The sequence below is a fragment of the Ctenopharyngodon idella genome, chromosome 15 (assembly GCF_019924925.1).
Source record: "Ctenopharyngodon idella isolate HZGC_01 chromosome 15, HZGC01, whole genome shotgun sequence".
Taxonomy (NCBI): domain Eukaryota; kingdom Metazoa; phylum Chordata; class Actinopteri; order Cypriniformes; family Xenocyprididae; genus Ctenopharyngodon; species Ctenopharyngodon idella.
In genome coordinates, this window is record NC_067234.1 from 25,931,066 (window position 1) to 25,955,250 (window position 24,185).

The following is a 24,185-nucleotide window of genomic DNA, read 5'->3' on the forward strand; positions in this document are numbered from 1 at the left end:
ATGACTAATGTGTTATACTAATAATTTATCACACTTAGAAAGCAAAACACTGCCTTCCTCAGCAAAAATTGTTAAAAACTTACAGCCTTGATGTTTGTCCATTGACACAGATCAGGAGGAAAGAGAGCAGAAGGAGCCCTTTCCAACAACAGCTAATATTCAGAGTCATAATGACGAGCGCTCATCCAGGTCATGAGAGGAACTCGACCGTCTCTTTTAAAGGGACTCTCATGCTAAAGGAGGTCCTTCAAAACATTCATACTGATCATCTGATTAATGATTCGACCATGTAGACAATTCAGTTTGAAAACTTGTGCTAAATTAGCACTACTACAGCCTTAAAAATACATTTGCGACAAATATTAAAATAGTATTTAAGCATGCAGTAAAATATTAATGACATTATATAATATTTACTGATACTTAGCCTACTCCATTAACAGTTTAACAACTCAAAAGTTAATGCATTTATGGTGCTATTATATAAGAAAATATATTTTTTTATTTTAATATTTTGAATTGCATTTGCAGTTAAAATAGATCTGTTGTGCTCTTTTTCTGTACAAAATGGTAAAATATACACATCATCTAAACAAACTATACACAGAGAGAAAAAAAAAAAAAAAAAAAAAAACAGGCTACTGACCTTTTTCCAAAAAACAAACAATACTGAAATCAAGGGTCAAGAATCACCTACACCCACTCAGTCAGAGTGAGAGTTACTATGTTTGTTTATATTTGCAATTGCTTGACCACTTCTAATATTGTGTCTGAAAAGATTTTATCATTAAAATCTGTCAAGCAAATAAATGAGCAATTAAATGTTACTTTTACTTAAGATTTTACACCATGATTAAGATTTTAACATGTTTATTTTTCTGCCTAGGACTTATAATGTTAATAAAAATATTGTTTGTAACATTGGGATGAATATGCAGATCGGCAGGTGCGACACATACGCAGGAAAAGCACAAGGTTTGGCAAACCTTCCTATATATTATTGTATTTTCTTCTGGTTTTTAGGAATAATATTCAGTGTTTTCCTGATTACTGGCTGTGATGGGATAAACAAATTTTCTGACCTCTCAATGACTTTGGGTAAAGTGATTTGTTATTGATATTTGTTCATATTTTTCATAATTTGGTTGTTTGTTGATGTTGTTCAGTTAATAATGAAGGACAAAATAAATATTCTAGAACATGAGGACCTACAATGGACATATATTGCCCTTTTACAGTGTATCAAGACCAGATAAAAAAGCAGAGCTGAGATCAAATTAAAAAAAAAAAAAAAAAGATATCATAATCTCATCTGATTCTGAAATGTTGCTATAGCATGTAGATGCTACACATTCAACAATTCAACGAGCTCACCATAACTTGTTTTCATCACTTTTATTAATCATATGCATTGTGAATTGAATAGTCAAGTTCTCAAGAGACTATTTTCAAATTTGGGCTGATGGATTGGAAATAATTTTGTCCAGGATAAAGAATAAACATTATAATATTAAACAGAGTGCTCAAACATCTTTATCCAAGGTGAACTACGAGGTAACGCACTTCAGCAGCTTCATTCACAGTGGAAGGAGTACTCGGCCTCTGACTGATCACCTGAAGGAAAAGGAAGAGGTTAACATTCACACAACAGTGGAAACCTGTACATGGAATAAATATGAATAAACAATGTGCATCACATGATCAAAAATTTCAACACTGGCATATTAAATCTTACTTGTTTGGTAGTAATCGTACACTTTGACCACAGCTGGCTTGAGATTCTTCACGGAAAGAACCTGTTTCATTTGTATCTGGTAATTCATTGGAATATGTTGTGGAATCTGCAGGAGGAAACAAACTCATCAGTCATGGACAATACAGATAAAATGTTTATGAATCAACCTAATGACATAAAATCATATGAATGTTGCTGTTCTCTCACCTCCTTCAAATAAACAATAACATGATCATCTTTAGAATCGACCCGTTCCACAAATGGTGCATACATTCCAGAAGTTCCAAGCTGTGGGGAAAAAGTGCTGATTAATTTCTACTAATTAGAAATGATAATTAGTAGAGTGAACTCTAGAAATGTTACAAATTTTGTGATGAATCACTCAAACGCACCATTGATGTATCAGCTGTGAATCCAGATAAGAGTTTAAGATCCACAATGACCATGTTAGTCCTTTCCTGTAGACCATCATATCTGGAAAAGAGCAAATGAAAAGTTATGGTTCTTAAATACCTCATATAAATTTACAAATAAGCGAGAACAAAAGCCAGTATAATTAACAAGACACATGCTGAGTTTTTACACTCAAGTCTGTGCTGCCCATAACAGATTGTCTATTTACACTAAGTGCAAATAGCGTCCCTTGTTGGCAAACGCTATTTACACTAGCTCTGCCTGCCAATGTCTGGTTGGGCCACTCAAGTTGCACAGAATTCAACATCTTCAGTGGTGTAGCAGTAGTGAGTAAAGCTTGCAGTCTTGGCATTTAACGCGATCAACGTGGGTTCGAGTCTGCCTTTTGCCAAGCTCACATTTATTTTTAATAAAAATTAAAATAATGTTCTAAAAGTGGAAATAAACTGTGAATGAGTGTTTAGTAATATTAAACATGTTTATTGGGTAGGGATAGGGGAAGGTGTATGGAAGTTTTTATTCTCCCAATAAAGCAGCATCCATTTAATAATTTTAATAAATATAATCATTTACATTCTATGATATTATTGCATCCTGTTAATGTACAAAAATACTTAGGTGCAAATAGTGTCTGCCAATATAAAGTATAAATAGAATCTAATTACCATTTATTTACTTTTATTGCAAAGAACTGATACTTTTACATGGTGTAAATTAAATCTATCACTTTTCACCTAGTGTAAATAGCATATTGCTAAGAACATGCAGCTATTGTCACAGTGTAAATAGAATATATTGCTATTTTCACTTAGTGTAAATGGCCACTGCCTACTTATGTGTCAATGATAAAAATGTTTTCTTGTTTCTCAACTTACTGTTTAGTGTTGCAGTTTTAACTACTGAGATATGCCATTTCAGTTTATAATGCTTTTGTGTTTTTTAAGATGTTAAAAATATTCAGTAAAGATTTATTTGTTAGTTAATGTTAAGTTATAATCATGTTCTAGTCTTTTGACTTGAATACAAGTTCTTACTTGACAGTGAACTTCAAAATGAAATTTTGTCCCAATGTTTTGCAATCTCCCTCAATCTTAGCATCAATGCTAAATGTTTTAGCTTCAGTAGGAGTGGGAATGTTGTAGAACTGAGCCACCTGAGAGTCAACACAAACAAAACCACATTCATAAATCATCTCACAGCAGAATAACCACAAAATGCCAAAAAAGAAAGTGAGTGTGAGTAAATGAAGCTGAACACACTACAGACCTGCACAGACACACAGGTCGAGCCCTTCACTTCAATGCTGTATTTGGCTGGAACGCTCTGCAGCTGCTTCTCCTGGTACAGTAACTTGTTGTCCTGATTGACATCAAAGTGGTGAGTGTCTCCTGCTGATTGGACAGTCACTGTGCTGGAGCCGTCAGAGCTGAACACTTTGGTGGCGTACAAAGACAGAGCCTGAAGAGCCACCACTGTGTCCTGGGAAACAAATGTGTTCAGTAATGTCACTTTTACTCATTCACACCAGCACATTCAGCAATAGTGTGTTTGATTGGAGTAGTTTGAGTAACCTGTGTGGAGGAGAATCCTCCATAGGCATTCTGCTGCTTCACAAGCCAGCTGACAATCCTGTTAGCATAGCCCAGATCAGCTGTAGTGACTGAATCTGCAGTGAGAACAGCTAGCAGCACATATGAGCTGATCTCCACTGCCAGAGAATCAGAGTCATCAGCAGATGCAGACTGAGACCAGTGGAGAAGAGACCCTTAAGGACAAAAGACACATGAGTAACTCAATTAGCATGATAAAAAAACAATAGTACAGTCGTAAAAGACAACAGAAAGTCATCAGAAACAAACCTCTTACCGTCTGAAATAGCAACATCTTCCAGTTTCTTGAAAAGCTGCTGTCGAGTGACCGTGTCTCTAGCCAGACTGAAAGTGTAAGTGAGCAGAGCAGTGGTGTAAGTGTTTTTGACATCCTCAATGACGGACCTCAAGCATGACAAAGCTTTACTGACGACAGGATCCTGTGACAAAAAAACAGAGAAACAGACGCTGTGAGTGTCATTTTTCTATGAGTTTATACTGTGTTTCCTGTAGATTAACTTACTGTGACTGGAGTTTCCAGTTCAAGCAATGATGCAGTAATGTAGGCAGTCATGGTCACATTATCATTCACTCCACCCTGCAGAATATATAAAATATAGGATAAATAAATCAACACACTCAAACTATTAAAGGAAAGTTTATCGAGACAAACTTTGATGTTGGCTTGAGAAAGTCTAAATATTAAATAATAATAATAATAATAGCTTATACATTTACAGGTTATAGATTCCAGGTTTTCTAGATAGTTACCAGGCCATTTCTACTCAGCAAAATCCCCAGAGTTAAATCAACTCTGCTCAGAGTATATATGGTCTCTCCCTAAATAGTGTTAAAATAACACTGAAGCAGAGTTAAAGTTAATGAGATAATTAAACAATTTTTAAGTGATGATTGAACATTAATGATGAACACCTGCTGTTAACAAGAATCACTGAAGAAAAGAGAAACACAAGAACTACAACTGACTTCAGCCACAGCCTTAAGGCGGGTGCACACTGTGCGATTTTGGCCACAATTTGGTCGTCTGAGACAAATTTCGAGAATCCTAAAAGATTCCCATAATCCTAGGCTAAAATCTGTAGTCTCTGATCGCAAGTTTGACATGTTCACCAACAGCCAATTAATGACCATTGCGATCAAATTTTACCTCAGACGGAATCCTGGCAGTGTCAGAAGATTCTATTTAACACTATTTAGAGAGGGACCATATGTACTGTGAGCAGAGTTGATTTAACTCTGGGGATTTTACTGGGTGCTTCTCAATATCCCTCCTTGTTTCCTCGCTCCTCCGTTCTCCATCTTATGACCCGGAAACCAATCAAGCTCAGCCATCTTGAAAGACATCTCAACTCTCTAACTGCACCGCGAGGAGGCGAGGAACGAGGAGTGAGGAAGCTTCCTGAGGAGTCATGAGCGAGGATACACAGGTGTATCCTTTGCGGAAGTCTTTCCCGTTCGAGAAACGTGATGCACATATAAATTCTCCTCCCCCTTCATATCTGTCACAATAATTTAAATGTATGCTTTACTTTTGCAGTTTAAATAAACTTTACATTTTACGTATTTCAACGGGGCATCTTGCTTTATTAATATTTATTGTAATTTTTTAAATAACCAAACTTTAACAACATATGGGTAGATCCCTCGAGTGCAGCTGATGACGCTTTGAAGTGACAATAAAGGGAGCGAGGATATATCATTACACTTGATTCAATTCCTCTGTCCTCGCGTCTTTTCCTTGTGTCCTTCCGCAAGGAAAGGAAGCAAGGAAAGGAAACGAGGATGCACAAATAAGAATTGAGAAGCACCCACTGTGTAGGTGGTTGCTATGGTGTTCTAGATAGATAGATAGAAGTTGAGAGACCTTCATTCTGTTGTTGAACAGTCTTCCTTGTTGGATAAAACAGCCATCTGAATCCCGTCTGCTTATTAACCAATTTTTTGCACTCTGAATAATTTGTGGATCAATAAATATGTATTTCTGTGCTCTGCCAAAGGACCTCAGCACAAAGGCAGTCAACCTGGTGGTGTGGAAGATATAATTCAAAAATATGTCATCAAGTGTTTCAATGAATTCCATCCATCATCAATCCCAAAACAAATAATTTGAACTGAGAGACAAATTTTGTACCATCCTCTATCCTTATTACTGTAGATTACCTTGATATTATTTCTGTTTAACAAAAGTAATAGTGAAAATATATTTACCATGTATTCCCATCACCATAACCAAATGTGCTGTATGATCCATCAAAATGCTTGTAGTTCATTTGTCTCTGGTATCCTGTTTAGTGTGATAATGGTTAACACATTTTCTTATTCTTAGTATTTTCTTCACATGATTTATGTCTCTCACCGCTCTTCAGGAAGCCTGTGGCTCTCTCTCGGATGGCTGAGGTGAGCTGCTCCGTGTTCTCCAGATACTGCAGAATGTAAATATTGGGAGAAAGAACAGCCATGTTTTGTTCTCCACAGCCATATGGCATCTGTAATAATCCATGAAGATTCTTCAATGCCTGACCCAATATGTCTCCTATAAACCATGCACAAATAAAACTCATTATATTGTACAAGTCCAAACCCAATCTCCTCATTTCTGCTTGTATTTGTAAACGTTACCAATGACTGAAACAGTGGATCTGGCTGATCCCTCTATCACATCTTCAGGAAGAGTCAGAGCCACTTCCTCTGAGAGACTGTCACCTGTGAACCAGACAGACAGAAACACATATCAGTGATCAGCAGAGTAACGCTATAAAATTACCATTCTGATATCATCTGTGAAGTCACAATATTAATAATAATATAACCACAAGCAGGAATTATTGTGATTCAAGCACTTTGGAAAACGGGAGAAAATAGACTCAATTCAACTTTCTTAATTAAAATGTCAGAGACATATGAGAATCTTTTGGCTACTGTATATTTTAGCTCCCTCTACTGGTCCTCAAATTTGGTGTGTATCCTCAAAATATCTCTATGCAATGTGTATTAGTTTTTACAAAGTTTGTGTTTAGAAGATAAAGAGCCAATTAGTCTTTACAGACTGTAAATGCCAAACATATTGACAAATCAAAATTCTTTGAGCAATTTTTTTATCAGCTAAAAAAGTTTCACTGATTGGTCCCCAAATAACTGAACAAAAGCAAAAGGGTTCCAGCATTATCAGTGCTTGTACACCAAAATATATTAAATATTTGCAGACTAACCCTTTGGACACAGTAACCAGCTGTGAGTCTCAGTCTTTTCAGTTCCTTCTGCCTGCAGCATGAAACAATCACATCAACACATCATACTGATATAAGCAGCATTAGGATCATGAATAAATTATGTCTAGAAGATGTGTTATGTCTCTTTGACGTGCGCTGACCTGTACGAGCAGACTTCGTGTGACCGTGTCAATGCGTCCTCTCTCTGGGACGCTCACAATCTCATTGTCACACACAGTCTGGGACGCCTCTGCCTCTGCACTGACTGTAATATTCAAGACTCCTACAACACAAGACATGTACATGAAGGTACAACAGACACAAACACTGACAAACAATGTTTCAGACTGGAAAACTCACCAAGAACAGAAGGAGTGAGGATCCATTTAAAGGTTTTTCTTCCATTAGCACATAGACAGGATGAATACTGATCATCAGAGGCTTTGAGAGTGTAGTCTGAGGAAGGAGCTGGAGTCACTTTAACCTGTCAATCAACCACACATGATTAGTGGCATATCTGATATGATTTGATAAGACTGAGTGTGAAATCTCACCATGATGCACTTGGACAGATAGTTGAAGACAGTGGCCTTCAGCTCAAAGATCTCCCCACGGATGATGGAGTAAGGCAGAGAGAGCTCCAGGAAGAAGGGCTGGAAAACTGTCAGCTGAGCAGGAGGAGCCAGACCCAGACCTTCAGAGGACAGACAGAAGGCCTCCGTCTCCCAAGAGGTGATGGTGTCAGGAACTGTGACAGGAACCTGAGCTGATCCAGAGTCCCTGTGGAGCACACAGATGATAAAAAAAAAATTGGATTCAGAATCTGCAAAGCAAGTAATGTACTTTCTATCCTGTGGGTATGAGGGGAGATGATGTATTAAAGATAAGTAATAAGATGAATATGATGTTAAATGTACTGATTCACGCTTCACATACCCCACTTCAGCAAGTTCCCAGATCCACGTTTCTGGAAAGATGGTCCGAATCGTCACTGCTGGAGAATCTCTCTCGGTGTTACCAAAATCACCCACTTGTGAATACATCACTGCCACTGGAACATGTTGACGATACATAACTGGAAAAAAAGGTGATATTTTGTCATTTTCAGTGATATGTATGTGAACAGCATGTCAAAATAACCAATTCAGTCATAAGTGAACAACAAACAGAAGGCAGATCATCTTTAATACATATTATTTTATTTTGATATACAGATTTATTTTAGTGTTGTCCGAGTTTTCTAGTTTCAGTTTATTTAGTTTTTATTTAGGGGCCAAGCCCCAAGGGGGCTGTAGACCCTTCTTGTATCTGTTAGTATTCTTCTTAACCTTTATTATTATTCTCCCCCAGTGGGAGTCTATGGCAGCCCTATGAACGGAATATAGGAAAATGATGAAAATTGGCACACTTGTAGTGATGGTAATAAATAGTACTCTGACCAGCTTTGGAGCCTCTAGGACCAACTCTATAGTGCCACCAACAGTTAAAAAATTCACATTTGAAACAATTATAACTTTTGAACCCTTTGATCTAGAAAAATTAAACTTAGTACACCTGATTCCTCTCATCATGCTGATCACATACAAGTTACAACATCTTACATTAAGACTCCGCCCATTACAGTTGTGGTGATTTTGAAAAGTACAGTATTCCATTTTTTCACTACTCTTCCTTCAAATTTTGCCCAATTCTTATGAAAACTGGCTCAGATGATCTTTGGACAGAGCTGCACAGAAATGACTGAACAGAATTTTTTTATTCATCATTGTTCAAAAGCTAAAATGTTGTGAACAACAATGTCGACTCAAAATTGGTTCAGAAGCTGTATCGGCCAAACTTTTATCAATCAAAACGACATTTGGTACATTTCATCAGAACCATTATCTGACGGTTCATGCCAAATTTGGGAACAGCACCACCTACATATCATGAGATATGAAAATGGTTATTTTTTTAAATCAGAAAATCATGATTTTGGTGTCTATGGATTCTTTGTGTCATGCAGACTCCGAGGATACCGATCAGATAAAACATGAGTCCGCCATTTTGTCATAAATTGCAAAACCTTTTAAATGATTTGACATATCAATAGCAAGATAATTAACACTTTCAGATGCCTAGAAAGCTACTAAAGCTACTTTGGCAGTTTGATACACGCTCTGAACCACTGATTCAAAGCAAAAGATTCGTAAAGCTTCAAAGCTTCATGAAGCAGTGTTTTGAAATCGCTGATGACTATATTGTTCAATAAAATCATTATTTTGTTTTTTAGCACACAAAAAGTATTCTTGTTGCTTCATAACATTAAGGTTGAACCACTGTAGTCACATGAACTGTTTTAAATATGTCTTTAGTAGCTTTCTGGGCATCTGAAAGTGTTAATTATTTTGCTGGCAATGCAGGCCTCACTGAGCCATCAGATTTTATCAAAAATATTTCAATTTACGTTCCGAAGATGAACGAAGGTCTTACGGGTGTGAAACGACATGAGGGTGAGTAACTAATGACAGAATTTTCTTTTCTGGGTGAACTAACCCTTTAATATGCTAAGTAATGCCTTTTTTTTAGCTCATTCTCACACTGAAGGCAGTCTGGTGTATGTGTGTCCACTGTGTGGCGCAGTCCTTTCAGGTCGTGGGTTTGAATCCTGTGTGGCACATGCCCATACTTCAAGAAGTACTGTGGCCAGAAGTGGTGCAAAAGTTGCTTCTGTTCATTGTGTCTTTCTGAGAATGATCTCATCTGAACTTATTAAATATAACATGCAGTGCATTTATATACAAAATCTTAATTTTGGGTTCATCCTCTCTTGAAGCACTGAACCTCAGCAGCTAGATGAAAACGTGAGTGGCTCACAGCAATAAGCAACAAGCATGTGTTCTAAAGGTTGTGGGTTTGATTCCTGCCAGGTACAGCTTTATAAAGGTGTGTTACATTGATTCATTTTGAGTTCATTCTCACCTTTACTTTTGATCCTATCTGTTTTTCATGCACGTTCTATTTCTGCAGTTTTTTCTTTTCTGGCTCTTCACTGCTGTTGCTGCCCCTTCAGGGTCACTGCTGGCAGCTATTTTAGTTTTGTATTTTAGGGCTGCCAATGATTAATGTTCTTTTACAAAAGTTATGTAGTTAAGTTTTTGTTACCCATAATAACACTGATTCAAAGTTAACTAATAACCTCAGAAAAAAAATATTTTCCTACTACATCACTATAATTGTAAAATTGTACAAATTGTTTGATTACAAATTAAACAAATTACAAATTGAACATATTTTATTTTTTTTTAAATATATTTTATAACAAACACCTAAATAGCTTAGATTGTAATAACAGTACATGTACCATGGTATTGGTGATACATCAAGCCTCTGTATGACAGACACTGAGGGACTCGCACAACCAAATTTGTTGCCATCTTCAATCCCACTCTCTGTCAAATGAAAAACAGATAAACCACAATAAAAGTCACGAAAATTCAAATTACTTTTAATTGTCAGTATAATCAAGAGAACGTTTTTATGCATTTACTTACGCATGTGCAGTATATCCCTTACGCAAAGAAGATACATTTGTTATAAATATATATATGAATGATCAATATATTAAATGATTCAAAGGTATATTTGAAAATATACAGAATAATATACAGTGTTAATATATTACAATAATACATAAGGAATTGCCACTTTTCATATATTGAAAAATATGTGACAATATATTTACTAATATACCATGTATGTACAACAATACACTTCATAATATATAGATGTATATGTGATCAGATATGGCATTGCATGTGTAATATATTGCAGATATATTTACACATGCAGCATAAACACACATATATGGAGAAATATATAATTAATATATTTCTTACATTTTACAATTATTTACATAATAAATATTTCATATTTTTTAAGCTAGTTAACAAACCCTTTTAAATTCCAAAATAATAGAACATCAAACACTAACAGATCTCCCCCTATATTAATATTGAGCAAAACATGTGAATTAACACTTAATTTGAACATTTACTCTCCTTTAACAGTCAGAAACAGAGCATGCTGGGAACTAGAAATCTGTTGTAACCACTGATTGTAACTCATTCCATGAATGTGTGTATAAATGTGTGTAGCCTACACACAATCACATTTAAATGGGAACATGTATGTGCAATATACTGTATGTATATACACAATAAAGGATTAAACTTTATGAATATTACATATAATGGTATTTTTGTCTTCATTTCTAAATATTTTATGTGTATCAATATATAGCCATACATGGTCAATGCATATATTGCAGTATATTGAAAAATATAAGCACTAGTTTCTCATATATGGATATGTATTATGTAATGTATTATGCATTATATTTTGCTGTATATTCCCGTATATTTTTGTTCCATAAGGGATCTTCTGCCAATCATTATCTACTGCACTGCCATACGTATAATCCATCTGTTACCTTTAAGGATTCATAGGCGTTGTCTGTTGGCACAGCTCGACGGGGTCTCACATGCAGACACTCCTGCTCATCTTCAACAGTATATGGGTAATCTGACCCCGATTGCACTGGCAGCAGGTTGAAGATCTGTGACATGTTCACACACTATCAGTATGATTTCAAAATAATTAATGTATTTTCCAACAAAAATTTAATTTTGTTGAGAAAGAATAAAGATTAATGATAAATCTCCCGAGATCGGGATGCCAGCTGGATCATATTAGTAAAAACTGAAGTCTGTTATCACAAGATTCATTCACACTGTAGATTCCCACTATAAAGACACAGTTAATCAATACTGAATTTTAAAGCATCTACACCTTGTCAGTATCCAGACGTTCTCCTGGCTTCAGGATCAGGACGCTCTGATCTACAGCACTGAGGCCGCACAGTGAACCAGGCTGAGCTGAGAGCTGGAGAGTGTTTTTCTCACCAGGAACTGCTTTAGCAGGAGAAAACTGCAGAGACACCTGTGACATACAGTCAGTAGGGTTTATTTTAGAAGTTAGTCAGTAATACAGTTTAAAGAGGCTCATTTCTAAAGTTACAATACATACCTTATTTTTGAAACACTTTTCAATGTCAAACTTTTTGCTACTAGCAACAACATTTTCACTGGGCAGAACACAGTACACCAGAATCTGCACTACTGGAGCCAGATCTGCACTAATAGACAGTTTGAATGACATTGTGCCACTTGCTACTCCATTAGAAGATTTCACTTCAACCTTCTCATATCCATGATGAACAATCACTCCTCTGGACAAGACCTGAAACAGACAGATGACACTCTGATAACAAACTGACTAGTGCAGCCAATTAACACTGTTAAACAAAAACATCTCTGTAATAATGTACACTGCACATGTTCTCACCATATAGACAATGTCAGTTTTGAAGTCTTCAACAGTTTCCCCAACAAAATAATACTTGATGGTGGCTGTAAACTCAGAGTCACATTTTAATGGTTGCTCAGTATTCTCTATAATCAGTTCACTTAGTGTTGGACTGAATGGAGCAGCAGGCTGGAAGAGCCGAACTGGTTTTATATCCGCAGAGATGTAAGGCCTGTTGTGGCCATAATAATGGACCTCTGGATAGACACTGGCCTGACAAGTGAACAAAGAATCAGAAATAACTCATGCAATTCAACTCTTCTTACTTAAAAAAGTAAACTAATTGAATACAAACTCTCTTACAATCAGATTAATATCACTTTTAGAAAGACTGGATGTATTAAAAGAGAAGCTGGCCAGTCCATCGCTGTCTGTAGTGAGATTTAGGAGCAGTTTTGGGGACCAAGTGTGACCCTCCATAAGATAAACCTCTTTGTTTTGAATTGGTGCGCCTTTGAAATTTGAGAGTTTGATCTGTTGAAAATAAGATTTTAAAAGATTAAATTAAGGAATAATTCTGTACATATCAATGGTGTTAAACTGAGACAAACTGATTTTAGACTTACTTTTCCTTCTATAACTGATCCATGTTCATATGTTTTGGGCAGGTCAGTAAATGTGACTTTACCAATTTCATAAGTGAGAGATACAGATTCAGATTTTGTCATGGTGATCTCTGTAAACAGTAAAAACACCAAAATAAATACTTATTCAAATAAAAGTAAAATGTCAAAAATGAGAAATTCTAGAAATGTATGTAATGTATATCTGACCAAATCCAGCAGCTCACCTGTTCCTTCTTCTGTAACCATTGCCTCAACACGAAGAGAATTCTCCAGCCTGTCGTTTAGTGTGGCGTTGAAAAAGACTGATGCATCTAAGGTATGGATGGCACAGCCTGTCTTTTTTATCTAATTATAATGAATGAACACAAACATAGCATATTAACTAAAGAGTGGTTTAACTGGATAAATGGAGGAAGGATAATGTGCCATTAATTTACTTGTACTGTGTTTCAACTCACACACCTCAATGGTTTCCTCTAAACACACTGGATTGGTGTGACGGGTACGGTAGGACAAATTATTACGGCACACTTTCACCCATGATTTACCAGGTACAGGCTGTCCGTAAGTGTATCTGTGAAAAAGGTACAAGCAAATGATCTACAGCCCAGGGTTGAGTTCAGCAACTAATATATTAGGATGGGGGTTACAGTAAGTAACTGACCCCAGAGAAAAAAGAAAAAAAAACAATTAAATCAAAGTAACTTAATTGTGCCAAGAATGGAAGAACACACTGCTCTCTTAATGCAGGAAATAAAATAAACCACTCACTTTCCGCAAACCTCAATTATCAGTTCCTCTTCTTCAACGCTTACTTCATTTGGGCTTTTTACAGTAACTTCAAACTTAGGCAAAACTAGAAGTCAGAAAGTAGAGTTATTAGTAGTCTAATTAGATATTAATATACAAACATATTATTGAAATTCTTCCCATGCACTGCAAATCGTATGTTTTTATGACTTACCATATTTTTTCACCTCAAAATTATGTGAGATCATCCTGTCACTAATAAAAGCCTTCAGTTTGTACATGCCTTGACGGGCCTCTGGGTTTAATTCATAAGAACGCTGCAAAATCCACCTTGTTGAAGAAACATTTGTCCATTGACCAATCCGGTTACCTCGACTGTCCTGTTTAAAACCAAAGACACAGTGCAGATATTTAGTTAGAGTCAGCTACACATATCCTGACTATCAGTGAAGAAATGTTTAATTATCCTACTGAAAACACAATAATTGCAAATAAAACAGAATTTCTATAGTGTTAATAAGATTTAAAAGGTGTGTTTGTTGTGACTGTACAGAAGATTTGGTGTTCTTACCTCAAGAATCACTGTACTATACTGTAAAAGAGCAAATAGTAATTAAAGATTAAAAGTCATGTTTATTTATTAAACGTGTATTTAACAATGCAAGAGAAAACAAGAGCGATAAAGTTGCAAGATAAACACATCAGACCTGCTGATCAAGGGGTGCAAAGTTTGTATCCATGGTAACAACTCTGAAGTTCACTGTAAAATAGAAATGTCTGTTAAAAAAAATCACTTTTGACGTCTTCAGCTCTTATGTAAGGGACAACACTTACAGTCAGTATTTTACTCCTGTAAATGAGTGCACTGTGTGTGAATGTAACTGTATTGAGGATCAAATACAGGGCTGACAACTGTATTTTGCTGCTGTCTGAACATGTCAAATTCAACTGCCTGTTTTAGCCATCATTTTACAAAAAATTCTTTCCAGTTTGCATCAGCTGACCAGTTAGAATCAAGTAGGCCTATACCAGAAAACTATTATCACATGTAATGATCTATCCACAAGTTTCCTACGCCCCATGAGGCCTTGCGTCAAAAGTGGGACCGTCTTCCGGTTCAAAGTAAACAAGCGGGACATGACACTCATTTGTTCAACATTTGACAGTCATTCAAGATTTAACAATCCAAACTTGCGAACGTTTGGCCTTTACATAAAGACTTAAGATTCCAACATCAATATTTGAACAATGTTTTACAATAAAAAATGTTACAGTAACAGTAATTTATTAATTTGTGTCAGGAGTGCACATTAATCAGGCCGAATCTAACTGATATTTATATTCACATAAAAAGAGAACACGTACCTATTGATTTGCACTTGCTTCCATTTATTTACGATCACAAGAATGCACAAAACAACTCCACTAAGGCTTTTAAATCCAAAGGCTTACACGTTTATAAATATATTGATAAAATATCATATGTTTACATCACATTTCTGAGCATTTCTATTAATTTTCCTCGAAATGATGCGATAATTGCAATCCGAGGACATTTGAGCGATCTCTCCCATCTATCTATACTGTTATCCTTTCAGCCAGAGGGAGCTCATGAGAAGAAAACGTCTCGGTTACGTATGTAACCTTAGTTCCCTGAATAGGGAACGAGACGCTGCGTCAAGCGCTTTGGGAACGCCTCTGCGTGATTGCGTCATGAAGCACGTATGAAATCAGTCCAATAGAGTGACGGAATGTCATAGGCGGGTGACGTCACTGACCAGGAAACTATAAAGCCTAACCGAAAACACATTCATTCAGCTTCTGAAACCTGAAGCAAGGCGCTTACGGGCATGCTGGAAATATGGCAGGGCAACGCAGCGTCTCGTTCCCTATTCAGGGAACTAAGGTTACATATGTAACCGAGACGTTCCCTTTCAAGGGAACTCGCGCTGCGTCAAGCGCTTTGGGAACGACAATGCCCACATCGCCATATGAGCAAGTGACCGTCCGTGTGAAGTCAGACGCACACACTAAGACGAAAGCACCTGCGCCCCTGGAGTGGAGCTGAGGTCTAGCTCGTAGAACCTCACAAAAGTATGCGGTGAGGACCAGCCTGCCGCATCACAAAATTCTTGAAGGGATACTCCTGACAATAAAGCTTTGGAGGCAGCCATTCTCCTGGTCGAGTGAGCTCGGACAGCCAAAGATGAAGGCTCGTAAGCGAGTGAGATGGCCTCAACCACCCACTTGCTCATCCTCTGCTTAGATGCAGGGTGACCTTTCCTAGGTGACCCGAAACAGACAAACAACTGGTCAGATTTTCTACACAGGGCAGCTCTGTGGACGTAGGCGTCTAATGCCCTAACAGGGCACAGCAGATTAAGCTTTTCCTGGTCTGACGTCCGAAAGGGAGGAGAACAGAAGGCCTGCAGCACGATAGGCCTCACAGTATTGGTGAGGACCTTAGGAATATAACCCGGCCTAGGATGCAAGAAAGCTTTGACCATGCCGGGCGCGAATTCCAAGCACAAGGGAGACACAGAAAGGGCTTGGATGTTTTCAATTCTCCTGAGAGACGAGATAGCAAGAAGGGAAATCGTTTTAAGTGTGAGAAACTTCTCAGGGACTTCTTCGATAGGCTCGAAGGGGGCCAGAGGGAGGCCTTGTAGAACAACGGCCAGATCCCAAGCTGGCATGAGCTGGGCCCCCTCAGAGGCCAAGCCCATAGTTTCCACAACTCCGGGCGGGGGTGAAGAATCGACCCGCTCGCCTGAGAGAGAAGGTCCTTCCTGATCGGAATCTCCATCGAATCCCATACCACGCCTAGATAAGTGGTTCTCTGAGCAGGAGAAAGCACACTTTTCTTCGCGTTTAACCTCAACCCCAACCTTTTCATGTGGACGAGAACAACATCTCGATGTTGAACCGCCATCTGCTCTGATTGAGCCAGAATCAACCAATCGTCTATGTAGTTCAGGATGCGGATGCCCTGCATTCGCAAGGGCGTCAGTGCCGCGTCTACACATTTGGTAAAGGTGCGGGGTGACAGTGATAGGCCGAAGGGAACAACCCGATATTGGTATGCTTCGCCCCCAAAAGCAAACCTTAGAAACTTCCTGTGATGTGGGAGGATTGATACATGGAAGTATGCATCTTTTAGATCTATCGTGACAAACCAGTCCTCGGACCTGATTTGTGACACAATCTGTTTGATAGTGAGCATCTTGAACTTGAGCTTTGCTACTGTTCAATTTAGCTACCGTAGATCTAAAATCGGACGCAACCCCCCATCTTTTTTTGGAACAATGAAGTAGCGGCTGTAAAATCCTGACTGGCTTGAACGACTGGCTTGGCTGCACCAGAGAGTGCGAGCCAACTTCAGGTGACTCATGGGGAACTACTGCGCCCCGACATTGCGGCAGGGTTGGCAGAGCGCCCCCCTGAGATCACCGAAGGCAGGCGGGCACCGTTGGAAGAGGTGAACACCGTCTGGCTTCGGAGGGGACCACCCTCAGGATCCTGACACCTCTGGCGTCAGGATTTCTTTGACGAAGCCCTCTTAGCGGCAATGATGGTCCTCAGATCGACCTTGCCCTTCGAGGACTTCGCCAGCTCCTCGGAGGGGAAGTACGGGTAGCAACACTCTGCTTCTGGTGTTGTCTGTGTGAGGAGCTCGTACTCAGCTTAGGCTGCTCCTGCCCAGCAGCCGCAGAGACTTGGGAGCAGCGGGGAAGAAACTGCTGCAGGGCTGCAGCTTGTTTCTTTGACTTCAGGAACCTCTCAGTGACAGATGTAATAGCGTCACCGAAGAGGCCGGAGGGATTTAGTGGGGCATCCAGGAGAAACGGTTTGTCCTTAAAAATGGTAAGTCCCGATGTGGAGGTTGAGCTGACCTAGATGGTAGGAAGCGCTCATCTAGCTTGCTCTTAACTTGTTGCTCTTGTTTCTCGGCCGGCCAATCGATGTTTAATTTAGCCACGGCCCGAGTCAACACCTCCACTAGCTCCTCGCTAGCGGGAGAGTGAAGTGGCGAGTCTTCAATCTCTCCCGTTGTTACACTAACAATGTCTAATTCCTCAGAACTGGATGCCATCAATGTAACTGTATCAACCGGACCGGAAGAAACCGCAATGCGTGCTTCCTGACTCCGAATTGATACATTGGATGCAGCAGGTGAAGGCTGAGATAGGACAGGGCCTGTCTCAAACCCCTCTGACACATCCATTTGCGAACTCCACAACCTGAGGCGCTGCTTTGCCTCAGCAACAGCGGGACCTGAGCCGTGAGGAACGCGATCCGAGCCGCCCTCATCAAAGAGGGCTCGGCGGGAGCGCAGCGTTCTTAATGGTAGCTGCTTACAGTGCTCACAGGCAGCCCCCTCGAGAGCTGCCTGGGCATGCTGCACTCCCAGACAAACAACACACAATTGGTGTGTATCCCCACCCGTAAGAAAGCGGGGGCAGGGATGAACACACTTCTTGAAATGCTGTTCGCTCGCCATTATATCTGAATATATATATTTAATGAAGACAGACAACAATAAATAGGACAGACAAGTTCACACGTAGCGCTTGCTGAAGACACAGAAGCTGAATGAATGTGTTTTCGGGTAGGCTTTATAGTTTCCTGGTCAGTGACGTCACCCGCCTATGACGTTCCGTCACTCTATTGGACTGATTTCATACATGCTTCACGATGCAATCACGCAGAGGCGTTCCCAAAGCGCTTGACGCAGCGCGAGTTCCCTTGAAAGGGAACAGGAGTTATCAATTATACGAGTTAACCGAGTGTTACAGATATGTGGATGCATTAGTCCGGTATCAACAAAGGCACAGGGAAGAGACAAATAAAACATTAAACCAAATAAATGCAAGATTATAATCATATATGAGTTGTCTACGTTCCTCAAGCATTCTCTGGTATTAACGTGTGTATTTAATATCGCAATGATTAGCATAAGTAGCCTGTAGCATTGCATATTTGACAGTGGAAACGCGACTGGCCCTGGCATGCAGTAGCACGCCTTTGGCCAACAGTGGAAATGCATCAGTGACAGGTAAAGTACAGACAGTGGGTTGTTCATGTATTGCAAGGCCAGGATGCTCTTGTAGTCATGCAGCAGCATTTTTGTGGAAGTTCAGTAAAGTAAGGACAATTAAGGGCACGAAAATTGTTTATTGTATTGTGATATTATTAACTAATAATGTACTGAACTAAAATGTTGTCACTGAGCGCCGTTACAACATCTCTCATTAAGGTTTGCAACTTTACAAAGTAAACAATAATCCGAAAAACACTAGCCTCTTTGCTTATTAACACACATAATACAATTGTAATACTACTTCCATCGCCTCACCGGAAGTTGTACCCACGTTCTTTTTTACAGTAGCGCCCCCGGAAACAGGTGGATAGCAGGAGTGTCAAACTCCTGGAGGGCCACAGAGTTTAGGGGCCTTTTACACGACACTAAAAACTGAACATTTTTCATGCCTTTTGGCTGTTCATTTACATTACAGCAGCATTTGGGGACCTGAAAACGCAAGCTTTTGAAAACAGGATTCAAAGTTTTTGAAAACAATACCGTTATCGTCTACATTCGAACAACAAAAACACAATTTGTGAAAACGGTGACATCAAGGGCATGTGTATTACATGTTCAGTCTATAGACGCATAGTACTAGTACAATGTACTAGTAGTAAACTTGTAAGTGTACTATTTCAATACTGCTAGGGACTAAATTGGCCCACTTTTGGTATATAAAAGTATATGTATAAGTGTAACACTTCTCATTTGTACTGCAAGTGAACTTATGAGTATACTCTTAGTGTACTATTTTATTATTATAAGTACATTTTTTAGTATATGAAAGTACACTTTGAAGTATACTCTCAGTAAACTACTAGTTTAGTAGTTTTATACTGCAAATATATTTGTGTTTATTTTAAGTGAACATAACATCACACTAATAGTTTATTTATATATATATATATATATATATATAAAAATAATTTTTGCACTTTAAGTATACTACTATGCTCCTATTTAGGTATTAATTTTTTATACTTGAAATATACTTTTAACTGTACTTTAACTTTTCCATTTTAAAAACATTTTATTCTAGCTTCATGCATCCTTATTTATCAACACTTGAATGTTTCATTTAACAAAGCAACATTTTAAACAAAAAGCTGAGAAAAACGCATTTTTGTCAAAGACTACGCCCGGATGGGATTCAGAATGATGATCAAAACAGATGAAGTAGATCGAGTCCATCAACACCCCCAAAGCTTCACAGTCCTAACTTAGCTCGTCCTGGGTCGACATTTCATTCAGTAACTGTTTAACTGTTTAATTCATGCTGTTTAATATTTGATGATCGCGTTATTTTACATTTGGGTGAGCATATATATCACTTGTTTCAGCTTCTTCTTCTCATGTGTTTTGATCCGGAGATTCTGTATTCTTTCAGAAGATGCGTAATAGCGCACCCTACCGTATAACAGTGAAAACACTGATAGCCAGAAACTTCAGTCACTGGCGAGGAAAGATTATAGATTTGAAGTAAATTCCTATGTACACTACCAGTGGACTAGCCTACTCAAAAATTCAGATACTCAGAATTAGGAACATATCTGTTTTCTTTATAAATCAATATTTTTAAACAATGTAACCCAAGTTAAAAAATAAAAAAATAAAAAAACTATAGCAAATCTATTTAAAGCTGCAGTCCGGCATTTTTGGCCCTCTAGCAGTGGTTAATAAACAGAACTGCACGTGTCTTGCAGAAGAACATTGTAGCCGGAGCTACTTCTCTCCGTGTATGTCTATGGCGAGTCACGCAGTTACTGTGAGACTCTGCAGCGGTTCCTACCAGACCGGTCTAAAATAGTCCGAATATAAACATTTATTATAAGTGTACCATAATGATTCAGGGTAAGACAAAACATGATTTGGAAAATGGATTCATGTTGTACATTCTCATTATATAATTTTTGTAAATTTTGAACACAAAAAAAGTTACGGACAGCAGCTTTAAAATAGGCCTACATTTATTTCATACTTAGTATACTTCAAATCCATTAACATATTTATTGACATATCACTTAAGACTTACTGATATAAAATTATAATTAAACTTTATTTGGAGTAGGCTATTTCTTTATTGCACAATGCACATTTATTAATATTATGCCTAAAAAGTGTTTTAATGTCAGTCTTTAAATATTTAAAGTGTACCTAAAGTATACTTGCAAAAGTTCCACTTTAACACAATCAAATATACAAATATACTTAAGAAGCGCTATATAAATAAAGGTGATTTGACTTGACTTGACACTACTTCCGCACAATTAAAGTGCATTAAGTACAAAATTAGTTGTTGCAATTTAGCCGACTTTAAGTATACCAATTTAGTATAGGCTACCAAAAGTACAGTTGCAGGGTATTTTTATTAAGCACATAAATATGTAAATGTATTTGTAGTATACTTAGCACAAAATAAATGTATTTCAAATATTTGTAAGTATAAATTTTTTTCACTAGGGAAGTTTATAAGACTGTGTGTAAAACTATATAAAGCATTTAATAGGCTACTCAATCAAAAGAGTAAACACAACTACAAGTCAAGTATATTTAGAATACTTACTTATACTTTTAAGTATATCACGATCAAAAGATTGAGTATAAGTAGGCCAAATATAATTAGACTTAAGTCAAGTATACTTAAGTGCAATTTTAAGTATATTTATGAGAAGTACATAAAGTATATTTGTGCAAAGAATATAAAAAGTAGACTGAAAGTATACTTTCTTATTTTTAGTTTTAAAGAAGTAGGCTATACTAATAGCACACTTAAATAAACTTTTTCGTAAGGGTCAGCGTTTTTAGTCGTTTTTACTGATCCATGCGAACAGGGACCATTTTGAAAACGCTGACATATGTATGCGAAAAACACAAAGGAACAACTCTGCTTCAACATATGTACCTGTAGTTTTAATTACAGCATCAGGTACATTTAATTAAGGTTGAAGCTAAACTCTGCAGAGCTGTGGCTCTCCAGGAACTGAGTTAGACACCCCTGATCTGTAGTATCTCTAGATTTCATATAAAATAAAATCATACAGATACTGATATCAAGAGATTTACTTCATCAGTTATTTGTAATTACAGTATTTAGGCTGAATATATGTGAGGGGATTGCTCAAACACACACCAGATGACCATTCTCGAGTTTCCAAAGCTCCTTATCCTTATCTGCTTTCCTTATCTTTTCTTCTGCTCCTCTTTTCTGTTTAGAAGTTTGTAAATCCATTGAACTGTTTACTTCATACTCTTTTACCATCTGCTGGTTTGTGCAACATTTGTTTGTGCAACATTTTTGACCTACGGTGCTGCATCAGCTTATTGCATGATATTAACAAGCTTTACTTAATGTATATGCGTTACATCAGCTGTTATCAGGGTTTAGATGTCAGTGACACCAGCATTATTTACTGAGGTTTAGCCTTTGATTTAGCCTTTGAAACATTCACAGCTCACCTGTCTGTCCTGGAATATAGATGGGTTTATCAGTCTGGATAAAGGTCAGAGGATGGTAAGGCTTGAACATGACTTTTCTCTCTTCAGTCATCTTGAAAGTCTCTCCCTGAAGTTCAACCTTCATTTTCTGTACTGATTCTGTTTCAGCCAGAGGAGCCTAATGAGAAATAATATGTATTCACAACCTGCCATCACAAAAACTAGATGCATTATGATGAAAATGTAATTATATATTCATAATAATGTGCTAATGGCAGACCTTGAAGTTAAAGCAGCGATGAAACTCTTCCTCAGCTTTCTCCTGCAGCAGTAAAGTGCTCTGGTTACCATGAACCAGATGAATGTTCATGACGAGGCTTTCATTGGGCTTGAGAAGACTTGCACACAGTTTGGCCTCAGATCCTGACTTGATCACTGCAGGAAACGTCACCATGAAAGATCTGTCCAGAGATAATAATCATACAATATTGCCTGAGTGGTTAGATACAACAGGAAACATTTAAAAAATTAAAAAATAAGTGGGAGTGAAAATCAATGCAGTTAATTTGCTATTTATCAATTATATGAGAAGTGAAAATTCAAGAGCAAACTGTGTAATGATGTCTGGTGACTTAATTTATTACTTTTCATGTTTATTCAGAACAAGATTGCCCTTGAAAATACACTGTCATTAATTATGAATGATCTTATACATGCCTTAAGTTGTCATTCAAACAGCAAACGTCTACTGTGCAAAACAGATCAGTTAAATAAATACAGGAGAAATAATCAAGACTTATCTTACACAATGACTAATGGTATACTAATAATTTATCACACTTAGATGCATTATTATTAGTGTCTTTTGGTACCGGAACTTTAAATAAAAATTACTGGAATAATTTTGCTATTCAAACAGACACAATAGTGAATAATAAAAGCCTTCCTCAGTAGAAATTGTTAAAAACTTACGGCCTTGATGTTTGTCCATTGACACAGATCAGGAGGAAAGAGAGCAGAAGGAGCCCTTTCCAACAGCAGCTGAAATTCAGAGCCATGATGATGAGCGCTCATCCAGGTCATGAGAGGAACTCGACCGTCTCTTTTAAAGGGACTCTCATGCTAAAGGAGGTCCTTCAAAACATTTGTATTGATCATCTGATTAATGATTCAACCATGTAAGCAATGCAGTTCAAAAACATGTGCTAATATGTAGTTTGTTGGTTTGTCCAAAAATTCATTTGTGATGAGTTTGATAAATACAAGTGGGCTCAGTTCAAGTAAAGACAAACAAAAGCTTTACTCTTGCACACATTAGAATAAAAATTCAGTTCATTTGAATGTTCCTGACCACATAATTCAGGGTTAAACTTAAAGGTTGCATGTTGGAATATTCAAGCATGTAAATCTAAATATTCTAAATCATTTTATTTGCAGTAAAATGAGAAGTTATGTTCAATTCTTAGTAGTCAATAACATTCAGGAAATCAGCTGAGATCTTTAAAGTACATATAAGTGTACATGTGATCTTCTGAAAACAAACTCCTTATCCTCATCTACAGAGAAATGGACAGTTACTGACCTTTAACTCTGTATAGACAAATAGTGGGCCAAGACAACTGATAATGAACATCCAGTGGCACATACACCCACTCAAACTGAGTGGGAGAGATACTGTAAGCTGCTGTTTGCATTTGTAAGTACTTTGTCTACTGCCTACACATTATGACTAAACATGGCTACTGAAAGTCACCTAAAATCTGTTATGTTAAATTAAATATTCAAGACACTTCCTGCTACCTGAGATTATATGCTATAATTACTTCATGTTCTAAACAGATGTTCAGTGCATAGCTTCATATGTATTTATATTTCAAGGCAGAATATTAAATATTTCTGAAGTAAATGTTAATTATTATAGCACTGCTTTTTATGCCATTATCTTTAATGTCTTGAATTTTAACTTTATCTCTGAAA

General features: G+C 37.5%; 1 protein-coding gene across 1 annotated transcript; it reads right to left on the reverse strand.

The window, feature by feature from the left end:
- Positions 1 to 1,380: 1,380 nt before the first annotated feature.
- Positions 1,381 to 23,342, reverse strand: LOC127495319 (alpha-2-macroglobulin-like). The gene is made up of 34 exons (XM_051862068.1): positions 23,181 to 23,342; positions 22,489 to 22,669; positions 22,230 to 22,386; positions 14,398 to 14,450; positions 14,262 to 14,282; positions 13,905 to 14,070; positions 13,712 to 13,796; positions 13,403 to 13,514; positions 13,165 to 13,285; positions 12,941 to 13,050; positions 12,678 to 12,848; positions 12,354 to 12,587; positions 12,036 to 12,248; positions 11,799 to 11,948; positions 11,440 to 11,565; positions 10,312 to 10,399; positions 7,905 to 8,043; positions 7,523 to 7,748; positions 7,329 to 7,452; positions 7,130 to 7,251; positions 6,969 to 7,020; positions 6,379 to 6,462; positions 6,116 to 6,292; positions 5,968 to 6,043; positions 5,624 to 5,780; positions 4,262 to 4,336; positions 4,016 to 4,178; positions 3,721 to 3,914; positions 3,416 to 3,628; positions 3,184 to 3,302; positions 2,128 to 2,209; positions 1,943 to 2,023; positions 1,736 to 1,841; positions 1,381 to 1,614 (listed from the first exon to the last, which is right to left on the reverse strand). Exons 1-34 carry the CDS (start codon positions 23,264 to 23,266, stop codon positions 1,574 to 1,576), a joined length of 4,305 nt encoding a protein of 1,434 aa, XP_051718028.1. The 5' UTR covers positions 23,267 to 23,342; the 3' UTR covers positions 1,381 to 1,573.
- Between the last annotated feature and the right edge of the window lie 843 nt (positions 23,343 to 24,185).

Coding starts and splice junctions, on each gene's coding strand:
- LOC127495319 (XM_051862068.1), bottom strand. CDS start 23,266: ATGGCTCTGAATTTCAGCTGCTGTTGGAAAGGGCTCCTTCTGCTCTCT. Junction 7,749..7,904: donor TGGGAACTTGCTGAAGTGGG/GTATGTGAAGCG, acceptor TGTGCTCCACAG/GGACTCTGGATCAGCTCAGG. Junction 6,293..6,378: donor ATCCACTGTTTCAGTCATTG/GTAACGTTTACA, acceptor CATGGTTTATAG/GAGACATATTGGGTCAGGCA.